Source organism: Biomphalaria glabrata, chromosome 6 (assembly GCF_947242115.1).
Source record: "Biomphalaria glabrata chromosome 6, xgBioGlab47.1, whole genome shotgun sequence".
NCBI lineage: Eukaryota > Metazoa > Mollusca > Gastropoda > Planorbidae > Biomphalaria > Biomphalaria glabrata.
Window position 1 is genome coordinate 9,047,296 of NC_074716.1, and position 20,274 is coordinate 9,067,569.

General features: G+C 34.6%; 2 protein-coding genes across 2 annotated transcripts; one reads left to right on the forward strand and one right to left on the reverse strand.

Moving 5' to 3' along the window:
- The first annotated feature begins 755 nt into the window (after positions 1–755).
- Positions 756–5,254, forward strand: LOC129926678 (uncharacterized). Its single transcript, XM_056032177.1, has 5 exons — positions 756–978; positions 2,064–2,151; positions 2,746–2,874; positions 3,153–3,326; positions 4,915–5,254. Exons 3-5 carry the CDS (start codon positions 2,785–2,787, stop codon positions 4,954–4,956), a joined length of 306 nt encoding a protein of 101 aa, XP_055888152.1. The 5' UTR covers positions 756–978; positions 2,064–2,151; positions 2,746–2,784; the 3' UTR covers positions 4,957–5,254.
- Positions 5,255–14,067: 8,813 nt separating this feature from the next.
- On the reverse strand, positions 14,068–16,145 carry LOC129926674 (G-protein coupled receptor GRL101-like). The gene is made up of 2 exons (XM_056032154.1): positions 15,416–16,145; positions 14,068–15,355 (listed from the first exon to the last, which is right to left on the reverse strand). The coding sequence occupies exons 1-2, from the start codon at positions 16,143–16,145 to the stop codon at positions 15,027–15,029; spliced, it is 1,059 nt and encodes a 352-aa protein (XP_055888129.1). The 3' UTR covers positions 14,068–15,026.
- Positions 16,146–20,274: the final 4,129 nt, after the last annotated feature.

A 20,274-nucleotide genomic window follows, 5' to 3' on the forward strand; every position in this document is an offset into this window, starting at 1 on the left:
AAAAAAAATCCCCCCCCAACCCCCCCCCCCCCCCCCCCCCGAAAAAAAATCCTGGCTACGCCCATGCTTATAATATTCGTTGTTTAGAATTCATGTCATGATTCAGTGTGACAGCCATTTGTTAATTCTTAGCATTTCATTTTGCCATCTTGCACTTGAGAGAAAAGCCGTACGTACTTTTGTGGTCCTGAATACTTCTGGGGTCTTAGCTATTGGACAGTCTTAGTCATATGACATTAGAACGATTCTGGTTAGGGCTCTGTCCCCTGTTTAGGGTGAGTTTTTTTTTATATTTCTATGCTATTCTTAATGCGGATTCGTTCGAATTTATAGTTTTAGACTAGACGTTAGAGTCTCTGTCTTATCTTATCTTATATAATGCAGACGTTACTTCAAAAAAGATGATTGCGTCCTACGCGTCATGCATTTTGTCATGCATATTAACCAATGACCGTAATTCTACTAAGTCACTGGTTTTCCTGGCTAGCTCAGGCAACCTATTCCATGCTCTAATACAGCGGTTCTCAACCTTTTATGCTCGCCGACCCCTTTTTACATTCCCCCACTCTGCCGCGACCCCCCTCCCCACACACACACATACAGCAATAGAAGAGTAGACAATAACAATCCACATTTTCGATGGTCTTAGGCGACCCCTGGCAAATCGTCAATCGACCCCCAAGGGGGTCGCGACCCACAGGTTGAGAACCCTTGCTCTAATAGCACTGTTATTTATTTCTATAGGGTTTCAATGTTGAAGTCACCCATTTAAACGTTGGGTTTACTTTGTTGATATTGGAGTTATCATTGTCAGCATACTCAGCATTATTGCCAGTACTGATGCACAAAATTTCATGACAGTCCTTGATTGATATTCAAGTTGATGTTTATTGACAATTTCTGCAGTAGCTGATAAAGTGACGAAGGTTTAGTACGGATCGTTGACCAGTTGAAGTCATTGTCAATGTCGTGTCAAAGGTGCTTATTATATTAATATTATTAAAGAACTTAAGTACTTACTTTGAGTGTAATTATAAATATATATATATATATATATATATATATATATATATATATATAAGGTCTACGATGAATTCCAAGGGGTCTACAAGAGAAAAACATTTGGAACTACTGCCCTACACGATCTCCTCATATGGGCGACGGAGGAAGTAAACGCTTGAATTGAGTCTTTGTGTCTACGGTCACTGTCACAAAAGGCAGAGTGGATGTGCTGGAGGATGTCATAAGTGATCACCTGCCGCTCCTGAAAACTTTTGACTCGGCATTCTGGTCGAATAGCTCAGCAGACAGAGAAAGGCTGCCCGAAGGTCTGGTACGTCAGGCTTAAAGCTGGGTAAAAACTGCACCTATTAGAAATGATGTTTCCATAGTGACATATTTGTTTGACCTATCTTCCATCTGCGCAAGTGCAATGAACTCGATTATTAGGCACCCCAACTGGCAGGGCTGGATTTAAGGCAGGGCTGGTGGGGATACTGCCCAGGGTTTTCCACAAGAGTTTTTTTTAATGCATTTTTATCGACAATACTTTTAAAAAAAAAACGAGATTAAATGTACTAGTACTCTATTTCTTTCTTCTAAAATATGTCGCGCTTTTAGATAGAATTATTAGTAAAAAAAAATTTAAGCTTTCCAAAATGTGTAGGGGTCGAATTTGCTTCTGTACCAAAAGCTTCGGGTATGGATATTGGTGTATACTGGGATTTTTAATTTTTGCCCCGAGTCCATATAGGTCCAATTGTACCTGACGTTAGTAAGTCATTTTTTTGGCAACTCTCTCGTTAACCCTGGGCCATAGAAACTGATTACATGTACAGCAGATAGTAAGGTCTGAAATGGGTTGTTGTTTTTTTACTCCTTTGGAGAATCAAGTTGTTCTATTAAAGTCTAGCTAAAGTAGACAAGACACTGCGAAAAATATTCATAAATATTTCTTTATTTGATATGTGTATAACTCTTTATTGAGTCAATCACAAGGAAACTTTTGACATCTTCTCTTCTTGGTTTAAACTTTGTTTGATTGCTCTTTTTTTTTTTTTTAGAAATTGCGTTATCTGTTTCAAACCAATGACCGAGTATAAACAAAGGATCTCTGAGTTGGGATACAATTCTCCATGGCTACTCACGGTGGTAAGATCCAATTAAGACAGCGTAAGGGACTACGTTCTGTTTCATGCATTATTTCTGCATTTGTCGCATAACGAAAACACGTCCGATCGCTTCTGCCTGTCTGAAAGCCGCATTGGCCTTAAAAGAGCACATCGCTTACTATAGAGCTTATCAGTGTTTCGATGAATATTCTGGCAAGAATTTTTCCAGTTACTGACAATAATGAGAAGACAATTAGAGCATTCGCCTTTTAAGAATCATCATACTATTTATAAAGACATCTGAAGACCAATTTCACTCTATGTCATTGATGACAGAGCAAGACTTCACCAATGATCTCAAAAAAGTCATGAAAAAAGATAACAGCTTTTAAATATTTTGCTATTTTTGTGTAAAGAAATGGATAGTCTTTTTTTTCATAATTTTTACAGAATTGTTTAAATGTTTACCATTTACTTTCATTTTGTTTTTAGAGGAGCAATTATCGTAGTTGCATAGTCACACAATCTGAATGATATCTTATCAAGACATTTTTTAAAAATTCGTTTAAATTTTGGTTAATAGCTATGTTAAATGACATTCAAAATTTTAATTAAAAAACTCAATATTCTGTAGACAAAGACATCTTAAGAACTGATTCAAAGAAGAACAAAGATGAATGACATAGAACAAGACTTTACCAGCGATCTAAAAAATGTCATAAAAATTGAGAAGTTAGAATCATCTTTCGACGCAGAGACACAGGTATGATTATTTTTTTAGGGTGAAAACTAAGATATATTATTGGGGTTTTTTTTAGATTATTTTTTAAATATAGAAATGATAAAAATTGTATTTCTCCAGTTTGTAAGTTGGCACTTTTACAAGTTCTGAAATATCTCTATGTCAGAGATGAATATAGTCAGGGATCGCCCTAAACATAAATTTTCTTTATTATATAGTTTTAAAAGTAGTTTCTTAATGTTTTTAATGAATGATAATAAAATATAATGAATCAACTATTCAATGTTCTATTTATAAAGACATCTGAAGACCGAATTCTTCCAAAATCCATGATGACAGACACAGAGCAAGACTTCACCTATGATCTCAAAAATGTCATGAAAATAGAAAACTTAGAATCTTCTCTACATTCAGAGACACTGGAAGTTACCTCCACTGGTCATACTTCAGAAGAATTTGTAGCTGAAAGACAGGTAATACAATTGTAAAAAATACATTAAAATAATGTTTACAGCACACACAGTAGTAGCAGTGGCTCATACATATGCAGTAGTTTTAGTAATTGTAATCATAGTACCTAGTAGGCATTAGTATCTGTACCTGCAACAGTAGTAGGCTGACAACCTGATGGATCCTGTGGAGAAAACAGACAAGTTAGTAAATTTCTCTCATGCACCTTTTTTTTGAGCCCTTCATAAAGGTAATTGTGCCAGATTGATAAAATTGTTGGTGTTAGAGTTTGAAGAAACTAAGTTACATATTGTTACGTATTTCTGAATCTTCTGGCTAAATGTACTTGTAGGCACACAAGTAAAAACACTGCAAAGAACTTGACGACTCAAGTTTCAGCTTTATATAACTTTATTGAATATTAACTATAACAATTCGTCACTGTAACATGTAGCGTATACGTCTTACATCGACTGTAACGGCTAAAGTCCACTCTCTTCTACTGTCTCGCACAGTAGACAACAGTAACGACGAATGTACTGACTCTTTTCACATTAACTCTCTGGTTTATATAGAGTCCCTAATCGCTTGTCCAATATTGCAAAAACACTGCTAGTATCCTCTGGAACAACACAGGAGGAAACATCACATCCTGTCGTTGTTTATACATGTCGATTCCAGAGAACACCTGCTGCAGTGTCATCTTGCTGAGGCCACACGTAGTGACCTCTAACTGTCACTGTTCATTTACAACACTGTCCCTTCGTAGATCTGTTCGTCCTCTGGAATAACACGTGAGGGCACGTCACATCCTGTCTTTGTTTACACACATAGATTCCAGAGAACACTCAGTGCTGTGTCATCTCGCCGGGGTCACACATAGTGACCTCTACCTGTCACTGTTCATTCGTAACAATATAAATATTAAAATAACATGTATGAGAGGGAAAAATATGATTCAAGTAAGCATCATTGAGATCATTTGTGGGATAGAATCCAAAATGAAATATAAGCAATGATAAGCATTCAAATTGAAGAGTTGTGAAACTCAAATGGTGAATTAAAACAAGTATGTGTATAATTGAGTTCAATCCAAAGTTGGATTTAGTGAATGTAATTAGTCTTTGGCGGAATTGTGAACAAAATTATTTACACTAGACAAACTAGTCCAGACTGATGAAGAAGTCGAAGACAAACTGGTGAGTTAATATTTAAAATATATATTATATATATATATATATACATAAATCTAGTCTAGATTTGGTTGAATAAAATATTGGCTCTAGAGGGTGTTGTGATGAGATGTTAAAATAATTATTGTCGAGCTTGTTTGTTAAAGTCAAGGGGAATTTTGGATTTTATTTATCCCACTCACATATACAAGATATTTTAACAGGCACACCACAACTAACAATAAGAGCAGACCAGTATATCAAATTTATAAAGTAAAATGATCTAATAAATGTAAGTTTACAAAAGATAACTGATGACAAAAAAAAACAGAGAAATGAAATAGATGCATTAACGTGTAAAATAAATTCTCATCATAGATTGATAATCAATGAGTGAATGATAGAGTGTTCCTATCGCCTTATCTACTTATTTTCTTAGCTGCTAGCACATTGGATATTCTTCTGGTGGACATATGACTAGCACTCAGAAGGATGAATCATCTGACTCTGTCTTAGGACATTACCTCAGGATGGGAGGCTGAGACTCACAGTAAATTCAGGCAGATTGTGGCGGATGTCAGGTGGCGGACAACATCTAAGGGTCTGAAAAGGCTGGTAGCACAACCATGTCCAGACTTAGGATTGGCCACACCTACAACACGCACTCTTTTGTGCTGAAGAGAGAGGAGCCCCCACTTTGTGAGTACTGTGACTCTCGTCTCACCGTGGAACATATCCTCGTTGATTGCCCCAGATATCAGGATGTCAGGGAGAAATATTTTAGAGCCACTAATTAAAAAAAATTATTTGATAATGTCGACCCTGGGAAGGTACAGGGCTTTATCCGGGAAGTGAGGCTGTCTACGAAGATCTGATTTATGAATTTGTGAACATGTACTATTTACATTAGATTTTTACCAAATAATTAAATTTTTACTACCTTTACTATTTTAACTGTGAATAGACCTTGATTTTAATGATATGACTGTATAGAATCGGGCCCTTGTTGCTTAGAGAGAGAGCAATCCTTAAGGGACTGCAGGCACGACATGGCCTAAATTGTGCCGATGTGCCTAAAATCAAAATCAAATCAAATCTACTTACAGAACATCCAGCTCTAATACATAAGAAGCGAAATATAGCAGTTTTATTAACAGAATTAGTTACTACTGAAACCGTTGAAACAGGAAGGAGTAAATAATTTCTAATAAGACTTTTTATTTTACTAAGGTTAATTTGTAGAATAAGAATTTCTCTTCGTTTCATTGTAACAGTTACCCGTATTGGATATATATATATATATATTGTGCTTATTTTCAAATGCCTACTTTACATTATTTTGTACAGGGGAGACTATCTAGAAGTACGTGTGTGTTGTTTTTTTCTACGGTGGTCATAATGAAAGAAATATCACATTGCGGCTTAAATGGCCCAAAATAGAATCAGAATTAAAACCTAAGCTGTCAATTATTTTCATTTTTTTATGAAACGAAAAAAAAATAAATTTAAAAAAGATTGAATGTATTCAACTAATTATAAACTAAGTACACTGACTGCTTCACTGGCGGATCCAGAACTTTGGATTGGGGGGGGGGGGGGACAATTCATTTCCAAACACTAACCCTAACGCCCAGTAAACCCTAACCCTATGCATAAACGTGCGTACAGCATATATATATATATTCGATATCTGAGAATAAAATAAAACTGTTTCTCAATCTTTGGCGAAAAAAAAAAAACAGAAAAAAAAGACATGTTCAGGCCTTTCTCTTGCAAGCTTGGGGGTCTGGGAAAGCGCTGCAAGTTTTCTCAGTGGGGTTCGGGGCATTCTCCTGACATCTACAGCTCATTACTTATTAGTGGGGTTCGGGGCGATGCCCCGACGCCGAAAGCGTTTTCTTGCATTCTTCACTGCAGAAACGCATTCTCCTGACATCTACAGCTTATTATTCATCAGTGAGGTTCGGGGCGAAGACTCAACGCTAAAAGCGTTTTTTGGCATTCTTCACTGCAGTAACGCATTCTCCTGACCTACAGCACATTATTCATTCTATTATAAAGGACCTTTTAAATAATGTGGAAAATATTCAAATATGAATTTATAGTCCCTTAAATACATTGCAAATACAACCGATTTGTTCTTTGAAAAGATAAGATACTCACCATATTTAGATAAAGGCTTTGAGGATCGCCGCCGAAAAAAAAAATATCCGATTAATAATATTCAATAAAGTGTAGGTATAAATTGTGAGTTATAGTCCTAAATTTATTTAACTAGAAAAATATGAGATATAATAAAGGTTGGAAAAAGTTGACTAGGAAAAGATTATCTGGCTTTTGAACTCATCTCAACCGTGACTGTTTTATTGAAAAATTTTGTTTGAATTATAACTTTTCCAAAGCAAAGTCTTTCTTAAAATAGTTATGATAAATTCATGTGAAATTACACAAACTCTGTATGGAAAGGGGAAGGGAGGTACACTGAAAACGATTAATCCTCGCTCCTTTTTATAATTTCTGCTAATGATTGCATTTTTGCTTTTAAGAATAGAGGTTGGGCGACTCGATATTAGAATTTACTTTATAGCATATATAAATTATATTAGTGACAGATTTTTTAAATTTTGTAAATTTCTTACTATAATACAAAAAGAAAAGTATTGGTTTGTCCGATGGGGAGGAGGGGGGGGGGAAGGTAATTGCATGTATCGCACTTCCACCTGTTTATATTATATAGATATTCGACTAATTTTGTTCACATACTAAGATTTCTCCATAAAAGTAGGACCGCCCCCCCCCACTCAAAGGGTTTAGATGGGAAGGGCAGTAGAGGTATTCGATCCTCCCCTTCCAATCGGCCAAAGATGAACGACATAATATAAAGACAGGTTGAAATACCAATAACAAGTTTTAATCATATAGATATTTAATTGATTCTGTTACCAAGCTGTGATTTCTGCAAATAAATAGGACCGCCCCCCCACTCGAAAGTTTATGGGGGGGGGGGGGGCGGATTGATGCCATCGCCCCTTCCCGACCCTACGAAATCGGCCAAAATACTAGAAAAGGGGGGGGGGGGCGAAATAATCTAAAAATAGGTTGAAATATAAATAATTAGTATATATTATTAACATAAGTAATAAATTCGTGAATTCTATACTAAAATTTGTCCGCCTCCCCCCGACCCCCGAGTGGGGGGGTGGGGCGATTCTTTGTTTCACAGACTTTAGGAAACAGTTTTACAATATTTAAACTAGAATCTAGGTCATGGTAGTAAATAAAATCAGTAAAAGGCAAATAGGAAAATAAATATTCTTTAATTATAAGAAATCCATCAACTGTATTATCCTTTGATCGTTTGTTTAAAATAGTAGGCTATATATTAAATACATTTTTTTCAATATTAGAGTATGTTTTGCGCGATATACAAATAAATGCTGGCAGAGGGTTAATTCTTAATGAGAACCAAACTTTGGAAGCATTAAATACATCGTAAATAGGATATGTTTCACTTAATATTAACTGTTTATTTTTGTAATCTTTTAAATCTATATTAATGGAATGAAAATGTCATTATTGAGTAGTTAGTGATCAGTCAATTTTTCTCTATGGAAAAATAATTCAGTGATATGTTTACATAATTTAACTGATCCATTGCATCTTGTCGACAGTCGATTATAAACAAAATATCTTTCTCTCTTGAATTGCATTCTTTTAATGGAAATGACCAACCGCACCTGGGGAAAACAATAACATAAATTTGATCTTTGTCCCTTCTTTAGAGTTTGCTTTCAAAACTTTATTATTCTATTGTGACGAATATGTTTTAGATTTTGTTGACTGTGAGATTCTGGTGGCTCAGTGCCTGGAATACTGAATAGGGAAGATAAGTAGAGCTGCCTTGAACCAAACTCTACTAGGCGAAATCTACTCATGACTTAAAATTTCCAAAATAAAATAAGACTCCTAAACCAAATTCTTGACAGAAAAATTCAATGTTTACCTGTGTGTAAACGGCTTTCGACTCATTACGAATACACAATCCTCAAATCTAAGAATGAAGCTTGATTTATTAATGAAGAAGTTTGTGACCTTTTTAAAAGACTCACCTCCTCTAAAGTTTTTCATTTAAAAGTGGTGTAATTTTTAAACAAAATCTGCTTGCTTATATAATTTTAAAAATTAGATGGTTCATTTTCGGAAAAGAAAAAAAGTAGCCGTTGAATCAGATCTTCGTATGATCTAAAATATAATAATGTCATATTTTCATTTTCTCTTCTAATTTCTGAGATCTAAACGGGACGGACGAACGGACAGACAAGCCACACAAAAATAATATCGTCGTTTCCCTTTAGGGGGCCGCTAAAAATTAATGAATTTTTTAAAAAGAATTTTTTAAAATATCTGAAATACTAGATGCTACTTTCTCAGGGTTAATAAGTGTAACCATTGCATCTTATATTCCATTTTTATAGTATTTACACCTACACAGAAACTTGACATTCTTTCCTATGTGTGCTTAAAGACCTGTCTGAACAGGTCCTACATAGTCAACAGTATATATAATTTACCGATATAATTTAATATAAGTAGTAACATGCATAGTTAACATGCATAAATTGAAATCTATAAATGACAACTGAGAATCTGAATATTGAGAATTAAAGCTTAAACGGAGTGTGAAACTAATGCTTTTATTTTATTAGAGTAATGAATATATATATATATATATATATATATATATATATATATATATATATATATATATATATATTGTTAATTAGACTTAGTCATCGCGAGAAAAAGAAATCAAAATAACACTTCAAAGGGTCGATAATAAAATGTTGGAACTAAATGTATGATCGGATAATAAGAATGAAATATGTTATATTGATGCTGCTTATTCAGGTTTTGACCTATTAAAACGAAATAGTCCACACATTACCTTGATAACATTTCATTCACATCGTGCACACTTTTATTTCGCTTCATTACTTCATGGCTGATTCAAACAGCTACTCTCTTTCAATGAACGGAAATATTGTGTGCGAAACAAATTTATTTCAAGTTTGACAGACAATATCTTTAGATTATACGATAGAGAGAGCTCCTGATAATCGACAGGAGGCCGCGGGAAATCTGTTATAAGTTATATAATTTATACACCTAGAATTAGTGCGGGTCCTATTAAAGTGCGGGGCCCACTGTGGTCGCGTAGGTTGCAGTGGCATAAGGCCGGCACTTTAAGATAACAGTGTGTGCCACGCCACTGTTCGACCAGTTGTTATTGAAATATCTACATTATGACTAATAAGAACATGGTTTCTATTAATGAATAGTAATGTAATTTAATGTATTAAAACTTAATCATTGTAAATTGTTAACAGGTGTATCATGTGTCCCTTTATCTTAAATATGAATATAACATATCACAATAATTATTGTTTATGAAAGCCATCGCATTCAAGGAAAGAAAACTTTTCTTGTTTTAAGCTAGGATGTGTGCGTTTACATATATTGTAGTTATCCCCCTTCATATTTTATAATCACTTAATTGCGTCATATCCAACTATGTTCTACTGGATAAAGGCATTCATAACAGGATAGCTAGGGTAATGGGCACCATGTCACGGCTGCAGAAAAGGTTGTGGGACAAAACAATAGCAAAGCCTTTGTCTACATAACCCTGTGTTGAGCACACTGCTATACTCATGGCAAGAATAAAAGCTAAATATTTTCCATCTACGATGCCTAAAGTGGATTTTTAAAATAAGGTGGCAAGATCAAATAACAAATGAGGAACAGTTAAGAAGAGTGGTGGGCATCCGTTTGACGTCAGGCACCACAAATTTACGTAGGCCTAAATTGACATTTAGAATTTAAATCAAAATAGATCTAGATCTAGTCTTGTGTACTCAATCTAGATCTAAACTTATATCTAGAGAGAACTAATATAGATCAAAGTAGGTCTGATTATCGATCTAGATTTATATTACTGACTAGGTCTAGTAACTCTACGATCTAGATATATATGTAACTTGATCTAGATATATATGTAACTTGATCTAGATATATATGTAACTTGATCTAGATATATATGTAACTTGATCTAGATATATATGTAACTTGATCTAGATATATATGTAACTTGATCTAGATATATATGTAACTTGATCTAGATATATATGTAACTTGATTTAGATATATATGTAACTTGATCTAGATATATATGTAACTTGATCTAGATATATATGTAACTTGATCTAGATATATATGTAACTTGATCTAGATATATTCAAAAGTGCGCAGCAACTTCTGCCATCTTATTAAGAGATTTATTGATCTCCTTTTTTATTATATTTATGGAATCTAAAATAAAAAATGGCTGTTCTTATTTGAATCCAGTAATTAATATTCAGGTCTGGCAATGCACATTTCCATCTTGCCTTGTAGGCATCTCAGCAATTAGTTTGGTCTAGACTTTGCCAGTACTGATTCACAGAATATGCATGACGCTTAGGACGTAATCATCTTCTTTTTTTAAGTAGCGTCTGTATTATATAAGATAAAAAGATACGTCCTTGATTGCTGCTATCAAAATTGATTTCTGACAATTTCTGCAGTAGTTGATACAATGTCATATCTTTGGTACAAATTGTGGACTAGTTGAAGTTGTTTAAGTCATTGTCAATGCGTGTCAAAGGCACTTATTATATTAATATTGTTTCAGTACTTGCTATAAATTTATTTTATTCTTATTCAATTTTTAAGGCATATTATTTACATTATTAATTTCAATGTTTTTTGTATAAATATCATAATTTTAAATTCATATTTTATTTTAAAATCATCATCACATAGTTAATTACTCTAAGCACGACTGTGTGTATAGTGTTTTTTTTTAATACAATCATTGAATTTAAATTTTTTTCTTAGCTAAATCATGGCTAAATAAACATTTAAAATAATTAAAATACATAACTTCATTAGAATAGGCTAATATACTATAGGGGAGGAGCAAAAAAAAATAAAATAGGTTAAATTATCATTTAGTAGCATATATTATACTGTTACGAATCTCACTATCCAGGCTCTCTGCAAACTGCACCATACACCACCAACGTAAAGAACTTGACAACTTAGGGCTCCAGAGTAACGTAACACTTTAATAGTTGAATAAAAAAAAATAGCCAATACTGTACAATTGGCAACACGTACACTGTACAAATATTTCTCCGATAACACCGTACCGCCGTATCAACTCTTGCACTGGCCTCTCCGTCTCGTTCCGGGCTTGCACTGGGTTCAACAGTTCAGGACTGACTTCACACACTGGGCTCGTTGTGTCGAACTCGATCACAGACCAAGATCAAGACGCCAGTCGTCTCAACTATACTTAACAGTACTCGTAATGCTCTGTACAGAACCACACCGTTGAACTGTGCTGTAGTCGACCATGTTCTGAACCCCTGCCGTGAACCTCCTTTCTGAACCGTCTTGACTGCGACACCTCCGCTCTTATATAGGGTCCCTACTGGCCTTCTCGAACCGGACAGAACGCCGCTCGACATTTCTAGGTGGTCAGATGACTACAACTCTCGTGACGCTCCTCAGCTCTGTTTACGACGTCGATCCTTCCCGAACCGTCCTGTTGACACTCGACTTGGCTGACCGTCGTAACTCGTTACGGTTGACCGCTCGTCTAGCGCTGGCCTGGGGCGATTTGCGTCGGCTGACTACACACACACCACTACCCCCATCTGTGATTCCACGAGGTTTATAACAATACAAATATTTGCCTAATTTTGTTAATGAACAGAATTGTACAGATAAATGAAAACACTTTCGTATTAGAACCCCTTTTAGTAAGAAATGATGCTGAAACTACTTCCTTATAGCACGTCAAAGAAAGAGGGCAGTAAGTTTTAAGGTCGTCTTGTCCCCGCACAAGGACAGCCCCGTTGTCGAACACAGACCATCTCTATCTCAAATCATTGTCTCGTCGTCCTCTATGTAGTGGCGACATTGTGTGCCGTAGTATTCTCGAAACCGTCCGAAGTAAACATCAATTGGACAGTGATCGACTCGGAACTGGGCTAGGACGGCCCACGATTAAGCTACCACCACACAGCTCTTCGGGCTGGTCTACTCATTTAAACCACCCCCATCCGAAGAATTAGTGTTCGGGGTTTGGGGCGGTATCTGCACCCCCCACCTTGGGTCATCTCCCTCACGGGAAGTATTACGCCACGGCGACGAAATAGAAATGTTTTGATGAGCTATTATGACCCGAAAACTTGCCCGATAATACTTCACTTGACTTCTACAGAGCAGATGATGTAAAGGTCATTTGTTTACGAGTATCTCTCGTGGCCAGCACAACGACCATCCGCCTTTACTTTTCCCCAACTAATGTCAGGTACCCATTAGAGCTGGGTGAAAAGAGTACAATATACTACTCACTAGACATGTAAGACAGACAGTAGCTACGGAGGCGTTGGTCAAGTGGGCGAGTCTATTGGACCGGCGCTAGACGTAAAAGTTACTTGATAATCTGAACGGAAATTTTTTTTTTCAATAAAACTTTATTTCAAGTATTTAAAATGATTGTTGCACATATTTTTTTTTTTTTTGCAAAAGTTTGCAAAATTAACACATTATTTATGTATTAATTAATAGTAAAAGTTTGCGTAAAACTTTAACAAGATCAAAAATAAGAATGTGTAAATGACATTAAAAAGTAAAACCATACATGTACATCAAAGTTTTGAAACTAGGATAAAATAATGCAAATAGAAAATAATCTTTAACACGTTAAACAAAATGTTCAGAAGTTATCAAAATCAATATGTACATATTTTGTTTTTTTTTTAAATAACTGGCAAAACATTAAACGCGAACGTTGATATGTCACAAACATTTACACAGCAATAAATCCAGTTAATTTTTAATACACAGATTGGCAGACGACACCCTCCTGGTAAGTAAATACTTCACGTTATAATGAAACAAATATATATATATATATATAATTCTCTTCTTCCCTCAACAGTTTAAACGAGAAGAAGAAATAAAGGAAAGATCACTCTCTTATTTCTGCGGATAGCCCACGAGAAAAGAAGAGGAGGGGGGAGGGGGAGAACACGTAGTCACAAAAGAGCAGGGTCCGGACCGTTGTAACCAAGAAATATCACTCTTTTTTTTATTTTCTACCTGACCTGTGTACTAGCACTAGAATGAAAATAAGTCAGACAACTTGCCATGCTTCACCAGGAAAATCTCTTTTGTCTACATTTAGCATCTGTTAAATTTTTGAATGCCCTTTCACTGTAAATGATAAGCCTGTAGTTTCTATATATAAACTTGTACATCTTTTGACTTTACGTTTTACCAAGATAGCTTAATATTAATTCTGATTATAAACAGTATGTGTGTCCTATACACAGAGATAGCAGTTCAATCTCACTCTTCCATTGCTTAACAAGTCTTAAAAAAAACATTTGAAACCTGTGAGACAAATGTTATGACATTAAAAAAAAAAATCTCTGAACAAATAATCAAATAGCTAAGAAAGAGAAATAGGGGCCCGGTGTCTTTGTGATTTAGCGCTTGGCTTCCAAATCTGGTGTCGTGAGTTCCAATCTCACCGAAGAAAGGGATTTCAAATTTCGGGATTTTTAAGGCATCTTTTAGTCCACCCAATCTGACTTTAGTTGGGGAAAGTAAAGGCTTTTTTTCTTCGTGCTAGTCACATGGTCGTTTACCGTAGGTCAAAGAAATAAATAACCTTAACATCATCTGCACTATAGACCGCATGGTCTGAAAGGAACTTTACGATGCATACTTGTACGATTATTTATTAGTATGTTCATTATATGGACATCTAGATCTAACACTAGACCTAAACTTCTGACTGTGAGCCCTTGAGTTCTATTGTTACGATTCTCTCTCCTAATCAGGCTTTCTGTAAACATTGCTAAACACAGCACATCACATCTAACACATCAACAACTTGACAGCAAGAGCTCTGGTTAATCTGGTACTTTAATAATGAGTGAATAAGTAGATAACAGCCAATACTAGACTATTGACAACACATCAACAACTAAAATGTTACACTGTACATAACCGTACAAAACTCTACTGTCTCTATCTCTTCCTGGACTCGTACATAACACTTGAGGACTCGACCAGGACCGACTTCCTGGCCGACTAACTGTCCCGTCTTGAACTGCCGCTTTCTTACGCACTGTCTCTAGTTCACGCAGGCTTTCGATCACATGACCATAACGCGGGTCATATCTGTGTACTAGCACGTACTGTCCCTTGTCCATCGACAGTCAATACCCTGAGTGGTTTGCCTGAGTCACGTGTGTCAACTAATTCTACAGTTAACCCTCTCGCGACGCCAATAGGGTTATAACACTATATTAGATTTACGTTGGCCAAAGAGGCAAATGATCTTAACATCATCTGCCTTATAGATCGCACGGTCTGGAAGGGAATTGTTTTGAAGAGAGATTACTGTTTCGAGGGTTATCACAACCTAAACTATGTTCTTCTTCTTAAACAAACATTTTGTGAAATACAATTCTGGTAGATGGCTGGAATCGTGTAAATAATAGGATTTAGCGCAGAATTTACAGGCATTACAAAAACAGCGATCCAAGCGTAAACTTCACGGTCAAAGATGTGACCATTTAAAGAAAGAAATCCAAGTATTCCAACAGGAAACCAACACATGAAATCTGTCAAAGCAACGAAAGCTAGTTTTTTAGCTATGTTTAAATCATCCTGCTTTCTTTTGATATTTATTCTTAAGTTAGCAGTACTTTTCCTTAAAAGTACAATATTAACAAAAATTACTATTTGGCCAAAAGCTATAAAAAGAAAAAATATAAAATTTAAAACAACAAAAACAATGAAAGAAAAAATCCAGCCATCATGTTTTGAAGATCCCAGAGGCAGAGCCAAACACAAACCATTAGAAGAATAAATATTCCATTCAGTAGATGTAATAGGAATTAGAGCCAACAGAAAACCAAAGAACCAAACCAATGTAAAAGAAAATATTTTGCCTGTTTTTGTAAACCTGTATTGACCAAATGGAAATGTTATTTTCAAGAAACGATCTATTGTTATTAAGCAAATAAAAAATGTGGAAGTTTCACTTGAAATTGTTGACAGAAATCCTGCAAACTGACACAAAACACTGTGTCTCCATTTTACATCTTCTAATACATAAATATCTTCATAATGAATATCTACTGCAGCTATTAATAGTAAATAAATTCCCATAATAAAATCTGAAACAGCCAGACCAGATACAAACAGTCCATAAGCTTTTTTAAATATCTCTCTGTTCCAACCAATTCTATAGACCAACACAGTGCCATTTCCAACTAAGGTTATAAGTCCTACGGTCCAGATGGTAATTCTTTTTACAATGTCACCAACAAGATGTTTACACGAAGAGATGACATCTGCAGGCGCATGACATTTGTCTGCTGAAATATTTGGATTTAATATTTGTGGACAACAAAGTTTATAATCACTAGCTCGTAGTTCAGACTTTATAGTAAGACCTCGGAAAAAATTTTCTTCAATATTTGTAATAGTAACATTCTCTATGTACAAACTTTCCAGCGCAAAATATTTTGGCATGCCCATATCTTGAAAACTAGAAATAAATGTATTACTTAGTTTTAAAACTTTTAAATGAATATAGTTTTTAAATGCATTCACTTTTAATGATGAAGTTTCTGTATAAGATAAATCAATAATTTCTAGAGATCTAGGAAATACAAAATCGTGTCCAATTATTAAATTTGTGTTATGGGAAATGTTCAATACTTTTAAATGACTTAATTTATGTATATTTTTCATTTCATTACTGCTAGTCATCTGATTAAAACTAAGGTCTAAGACAATGAGATCTGAAAGTTTCCAATATTGAAATCCATTGTCGAAGTTTTGTATTTTACAATTTTGACCATAAAATTCAACCATTTGAAAGATAGGGAAATGTATGTACACCATATCAAAATGATACAATATATTATATAGGCTAAACATTTCTACTGATCTTTTGCTAATATAGCTAATGTATCTCTCACCCGTAATCCCATTTGTTGTTAACTTTCTGCTGGAAACACATTTGAAATGGACAGGACAGTGTAGTTTACATAGAAATGTTGTATAGTTACTCTGCAAGTAAAGCGAATTGTAAAATGTAATCCATTTAAACAGGGCTTCATCAATACAAGTATCATCTATTTTAAAGCTAATATATGCATTACATAAAGAATTATTTAATTGAAATTCATCTTCCCCAAAATCACAATCGTAGTTTTTATCAGCAATATATGCACTTGAAATACAATAGGAGTTCGGACATTTCATGTAACCCTTAGGGCAAGTAAAGTTTTCGCAGTTTTGTAAGAGTTTCATATCTTTTAGTTTAAATTCTTTTCGTTTAATACATTTATAATCCATTGTATTTGGCTGATACTCATAAGGAAAATTTGAAGAATTAAACTGCAAAGTTTGGGATTTGCAACCACGATAACTACTGTTAACAACATTTTGTGTATTTACTGAATACATGTCAACAGTGTCTTCAGTACAAAATATTTCAACACTTTTAAGAAAATATTGGTGATACGGAATATCATTTGTAAAATTTGTTGGACAATTATGGTAGTTCTTACAATGGGAAATGTTTATGCTTTCATGAATGAAGATATCACTTTCACTATTTGATATGACAAGAGAAATGGATGCCACCTCTTCTTCCCACGGCATAATATCCTCTATGTTTTTGTCTTTACTGCATGCGTACATTTGCAGATAATCATTCTTATCAAACTTATCAGAACATTGAATGGTCTGTGTATATACAGTCTTACCTAACAGATCTAGAAGTATCTCTTCAGAATTAACAGATAGCATGAAATTGACAAATGGTTTATATCTTATTGTGTTGTCATTGTTCGAAACTGTATAGAGTAGTTTTTGAGTTAAATCTTGATTTGATTGAAATGTCTGACATTCACAAATTACCACCGTTTGTGGATATGCATGTGAGCATTTGTCGAAGAAAAATCTTCTCTCTATAAATTTGGCATCTATATCAATAAATCTTAAATCAACTTTGCTATTTGACATGTTTATAAAGAAGCATTCGTCATGAGATATGTTGCAAAAACAATTTATAAACTGACTCTCTGAATCCCGAAAGAAAGTATCAGGTCTTACGCCAACTGGCAAGCGAAAATTGTTGAAGCTTTCTGGAAATACAGCTTCATTTATAAGTGTCAACAGAAATTGCATTTCTTTGAACGAATCTAATAAAACTAAATAAGTATTGACCTCTTTGTTACAGTACATAAAGCTTTGTTCATGACTCATGTTATACAAAGCAACAATATGGTATTGTGACATCATTGAATCTCCGCTTGTAAATGTTGCTCCATCTTTGGCGCATGTTTTTTTACTTGCACAGATTTGTGTGTAAAAAAGTGAAATATCTAAATAGTCATAGGAGCTGTGGTAGTGAACGAATTCGTCACTAGGAAACATTAGATATGAGCTTTCTTTGAATATAAAAAATCTTTTCAATTTGTTTTCTTTTCTTTGTTCAAACAAAATAGTATTGATAAAATCTAATTTGCTCTTTTGATTGTCTTGTACAAGTGTTATCAATATAAATGAAAGCAGTGTTCCGTTTCCTGATGTGAACCAAACTTTTGAAGTGTTAAATACATCGAGGATTGGATATTTTTCACTACAATTAAATAATCCATCTTTGTAATTCTCTAAATGTATGTCAGTCATACCATTGGAGGATAAAGACATTACTGAGTAATTAGCTATTTGCCAATTTTTTACTTCAGAGAGATATCTCAGTGTTCTCTTAACGAAATTGACTTGCTTCATTGCCTCGTCACGACAGTCGATTATAAACAATATTTCTTTCTCTTGCGCATTGCAATCTTCTAGGGGAAATAACCAAACGACACCTGAGAAGAAGTAAAAAAAAATAGAGTTAAATCCCATGATTTTTAATAATTTGAATATTTTATTTTCTTAAAAGTCTTTAAGTTAATTAATTATATAAATGCTTTATGATCAGTCATAGTAGAATAGGTAAACTAGGTCTACTAGAAAAACTATATACGCCAATATACGGATATAGGGGACATTAGTAACTGATTTTTTGCTTTGATTTTGTTTATTTTTAGGTGAGATTTAATACTAAATCATCACTTGCCCCATTTGAGTTTATACTTGCAGGCCTTTCTGTGATTATAAAGTTAAAAAAAAATGACACGAACAAAAAATGTATTGCCTTGGGGAAAAATAAACTGGCACAGCCGGTGGGAAACCTAGCTGTTAATATTTTTGCAATAATAAACTGGAAAATTGTGTTGTAATGATCTTTTCAATTTTCCTTTTTTCCCCATTTGATTTAAAATGCCCTCCTTGATCCTATTGGTTCCCAGATAGATAAGAGGTGCTTGGTGGGGAGGGCGTGAAAAAGGTTTTTCTCATTTATGGGGGGGGGGGGGGGGGGAATAGTTTGCAATAGTTTGAGAACCACTGAACTAGATGACGATGATCAAAATATAATTGGTCTCTCACTTGTCACAATAGTAATAGATTGATTGGCAATCCAATCAGTAGGCATATTTAGGAAAACTTAGAAACTATTGATTTGGATCAAATGTATGCATGGCTGTGTGGGTGTGCATCGCTCTATATGTATCTGTGTGTATGATTGTGCTTTGCGGTAAATGAAACATAGTCGTTTAAGAAAAAAATATTTTTTTTTATAACTAAAACCTCTAGTTTGAAAGATGTTTCACATTGAAAAAACAACTTTTTTCCTTGCTACAGAAACATTTAAATTCAATTCCAAACGAAAAACTTAAATAATAAAAAAAAATTATAAAGTTCCCCTAACAGACCTTGCGATTTATGAGGCAGATGTTGTTAAAGTCATCTGTTTCTTTGCCCCGCGGTTGACGAGTGTGTCAGTGACCAGCAGAAAGACCAACCGCCGAAATAAATGCCATGTACCCATAGAACTGGGCTTTAACTGGGTGAACTCAAAGGCGCCCTAAAAATACATAAATTGATATTCCCAATCATCACTAGGATTCGAACACAGTTTGCAAGTCTTGTGCTCTACCAATCAGCCACCGCGCCTAATAAGTTGACAGAGGATATTCTTCAAAACCTTTGAAATATTTGGATACGTGGAAAATGTTTCAAGAGTCTTTCTGAAATATTAATGTAACGAAACAATGAAATCCAAACCAACATATTTAGATTTCCCTGGGAGGATTTTTTTTTTTTGCGACAATTAAAAACATAAGCGAAAAACAAAAATGAAGAACTCAGATATCAGATGGCATGGAGTCTACATTTCAATTATTCATCTAACCTTTTTTATAAAGAGAAATCAAAGGATATGTACACTCGGATATTACGTAACGGCTAAAAAGAGGGGAAAGGGGGTAAAACGATTTGTTACAACGTGTTACAATGGGGAAAAAAGGGGGGCTAAAGAAAGAAACAGGTACAATGGTCCTATGGTTCTGTTTTGTTTCAGCAAGACTGGTTTTACCACAAGCGTACTGTCACAAAAAAGCACTATATATATATATCTTCTATTTATATAATTCTCTTCTTCCCTAAACAGGTTAAACAAGAAGTAAAGGAAAGATCACTCTCTTATTTCTGCGGATAGTCACCCCACGAAAAAAAAACAAGAAAAGGGGGGGGGGAGAACACG

Excerpts from the sequence above, each read along its gene's own strand:
- LOC129926674 (XM_056032154.1), bottom strand. The coding sequence starts at position 16,145 with ATGGGCATGCCAAAATATTTTGCGCTGGAAAGTTTGTACATAGAGAAT. Across the intron at positions 15,356-15,415 it reads GGGATCTTCAAAACATGATG|CTTTTGGCCAAATAGTAATT; the intron begins GCTGGATTTTTT and ends TTCTTTTTATAG.
- LOC129926678 (XM_056032177.1), top strand. The coding sequence starts at position 2,785 with ATGAATGACATAGAACAAGACTTTACCAGCGATCTAAAAAATGTCATA. Across the intron at positions 2,875-3,152 it reads CTTTCGACGCAGAGACACAG|ACATCTGAAGACCGAATTCT; the intron begins GTATGATTATTT and ends CTATTTATAAAG. Across the intron at positions 3,327-4,914 it reads AATTTGTAGCTGAAAGACAG|CTGCTAGCACATTGGATATT; the intron begins GTAATACAATTG and ends TTATTTTCTTAG.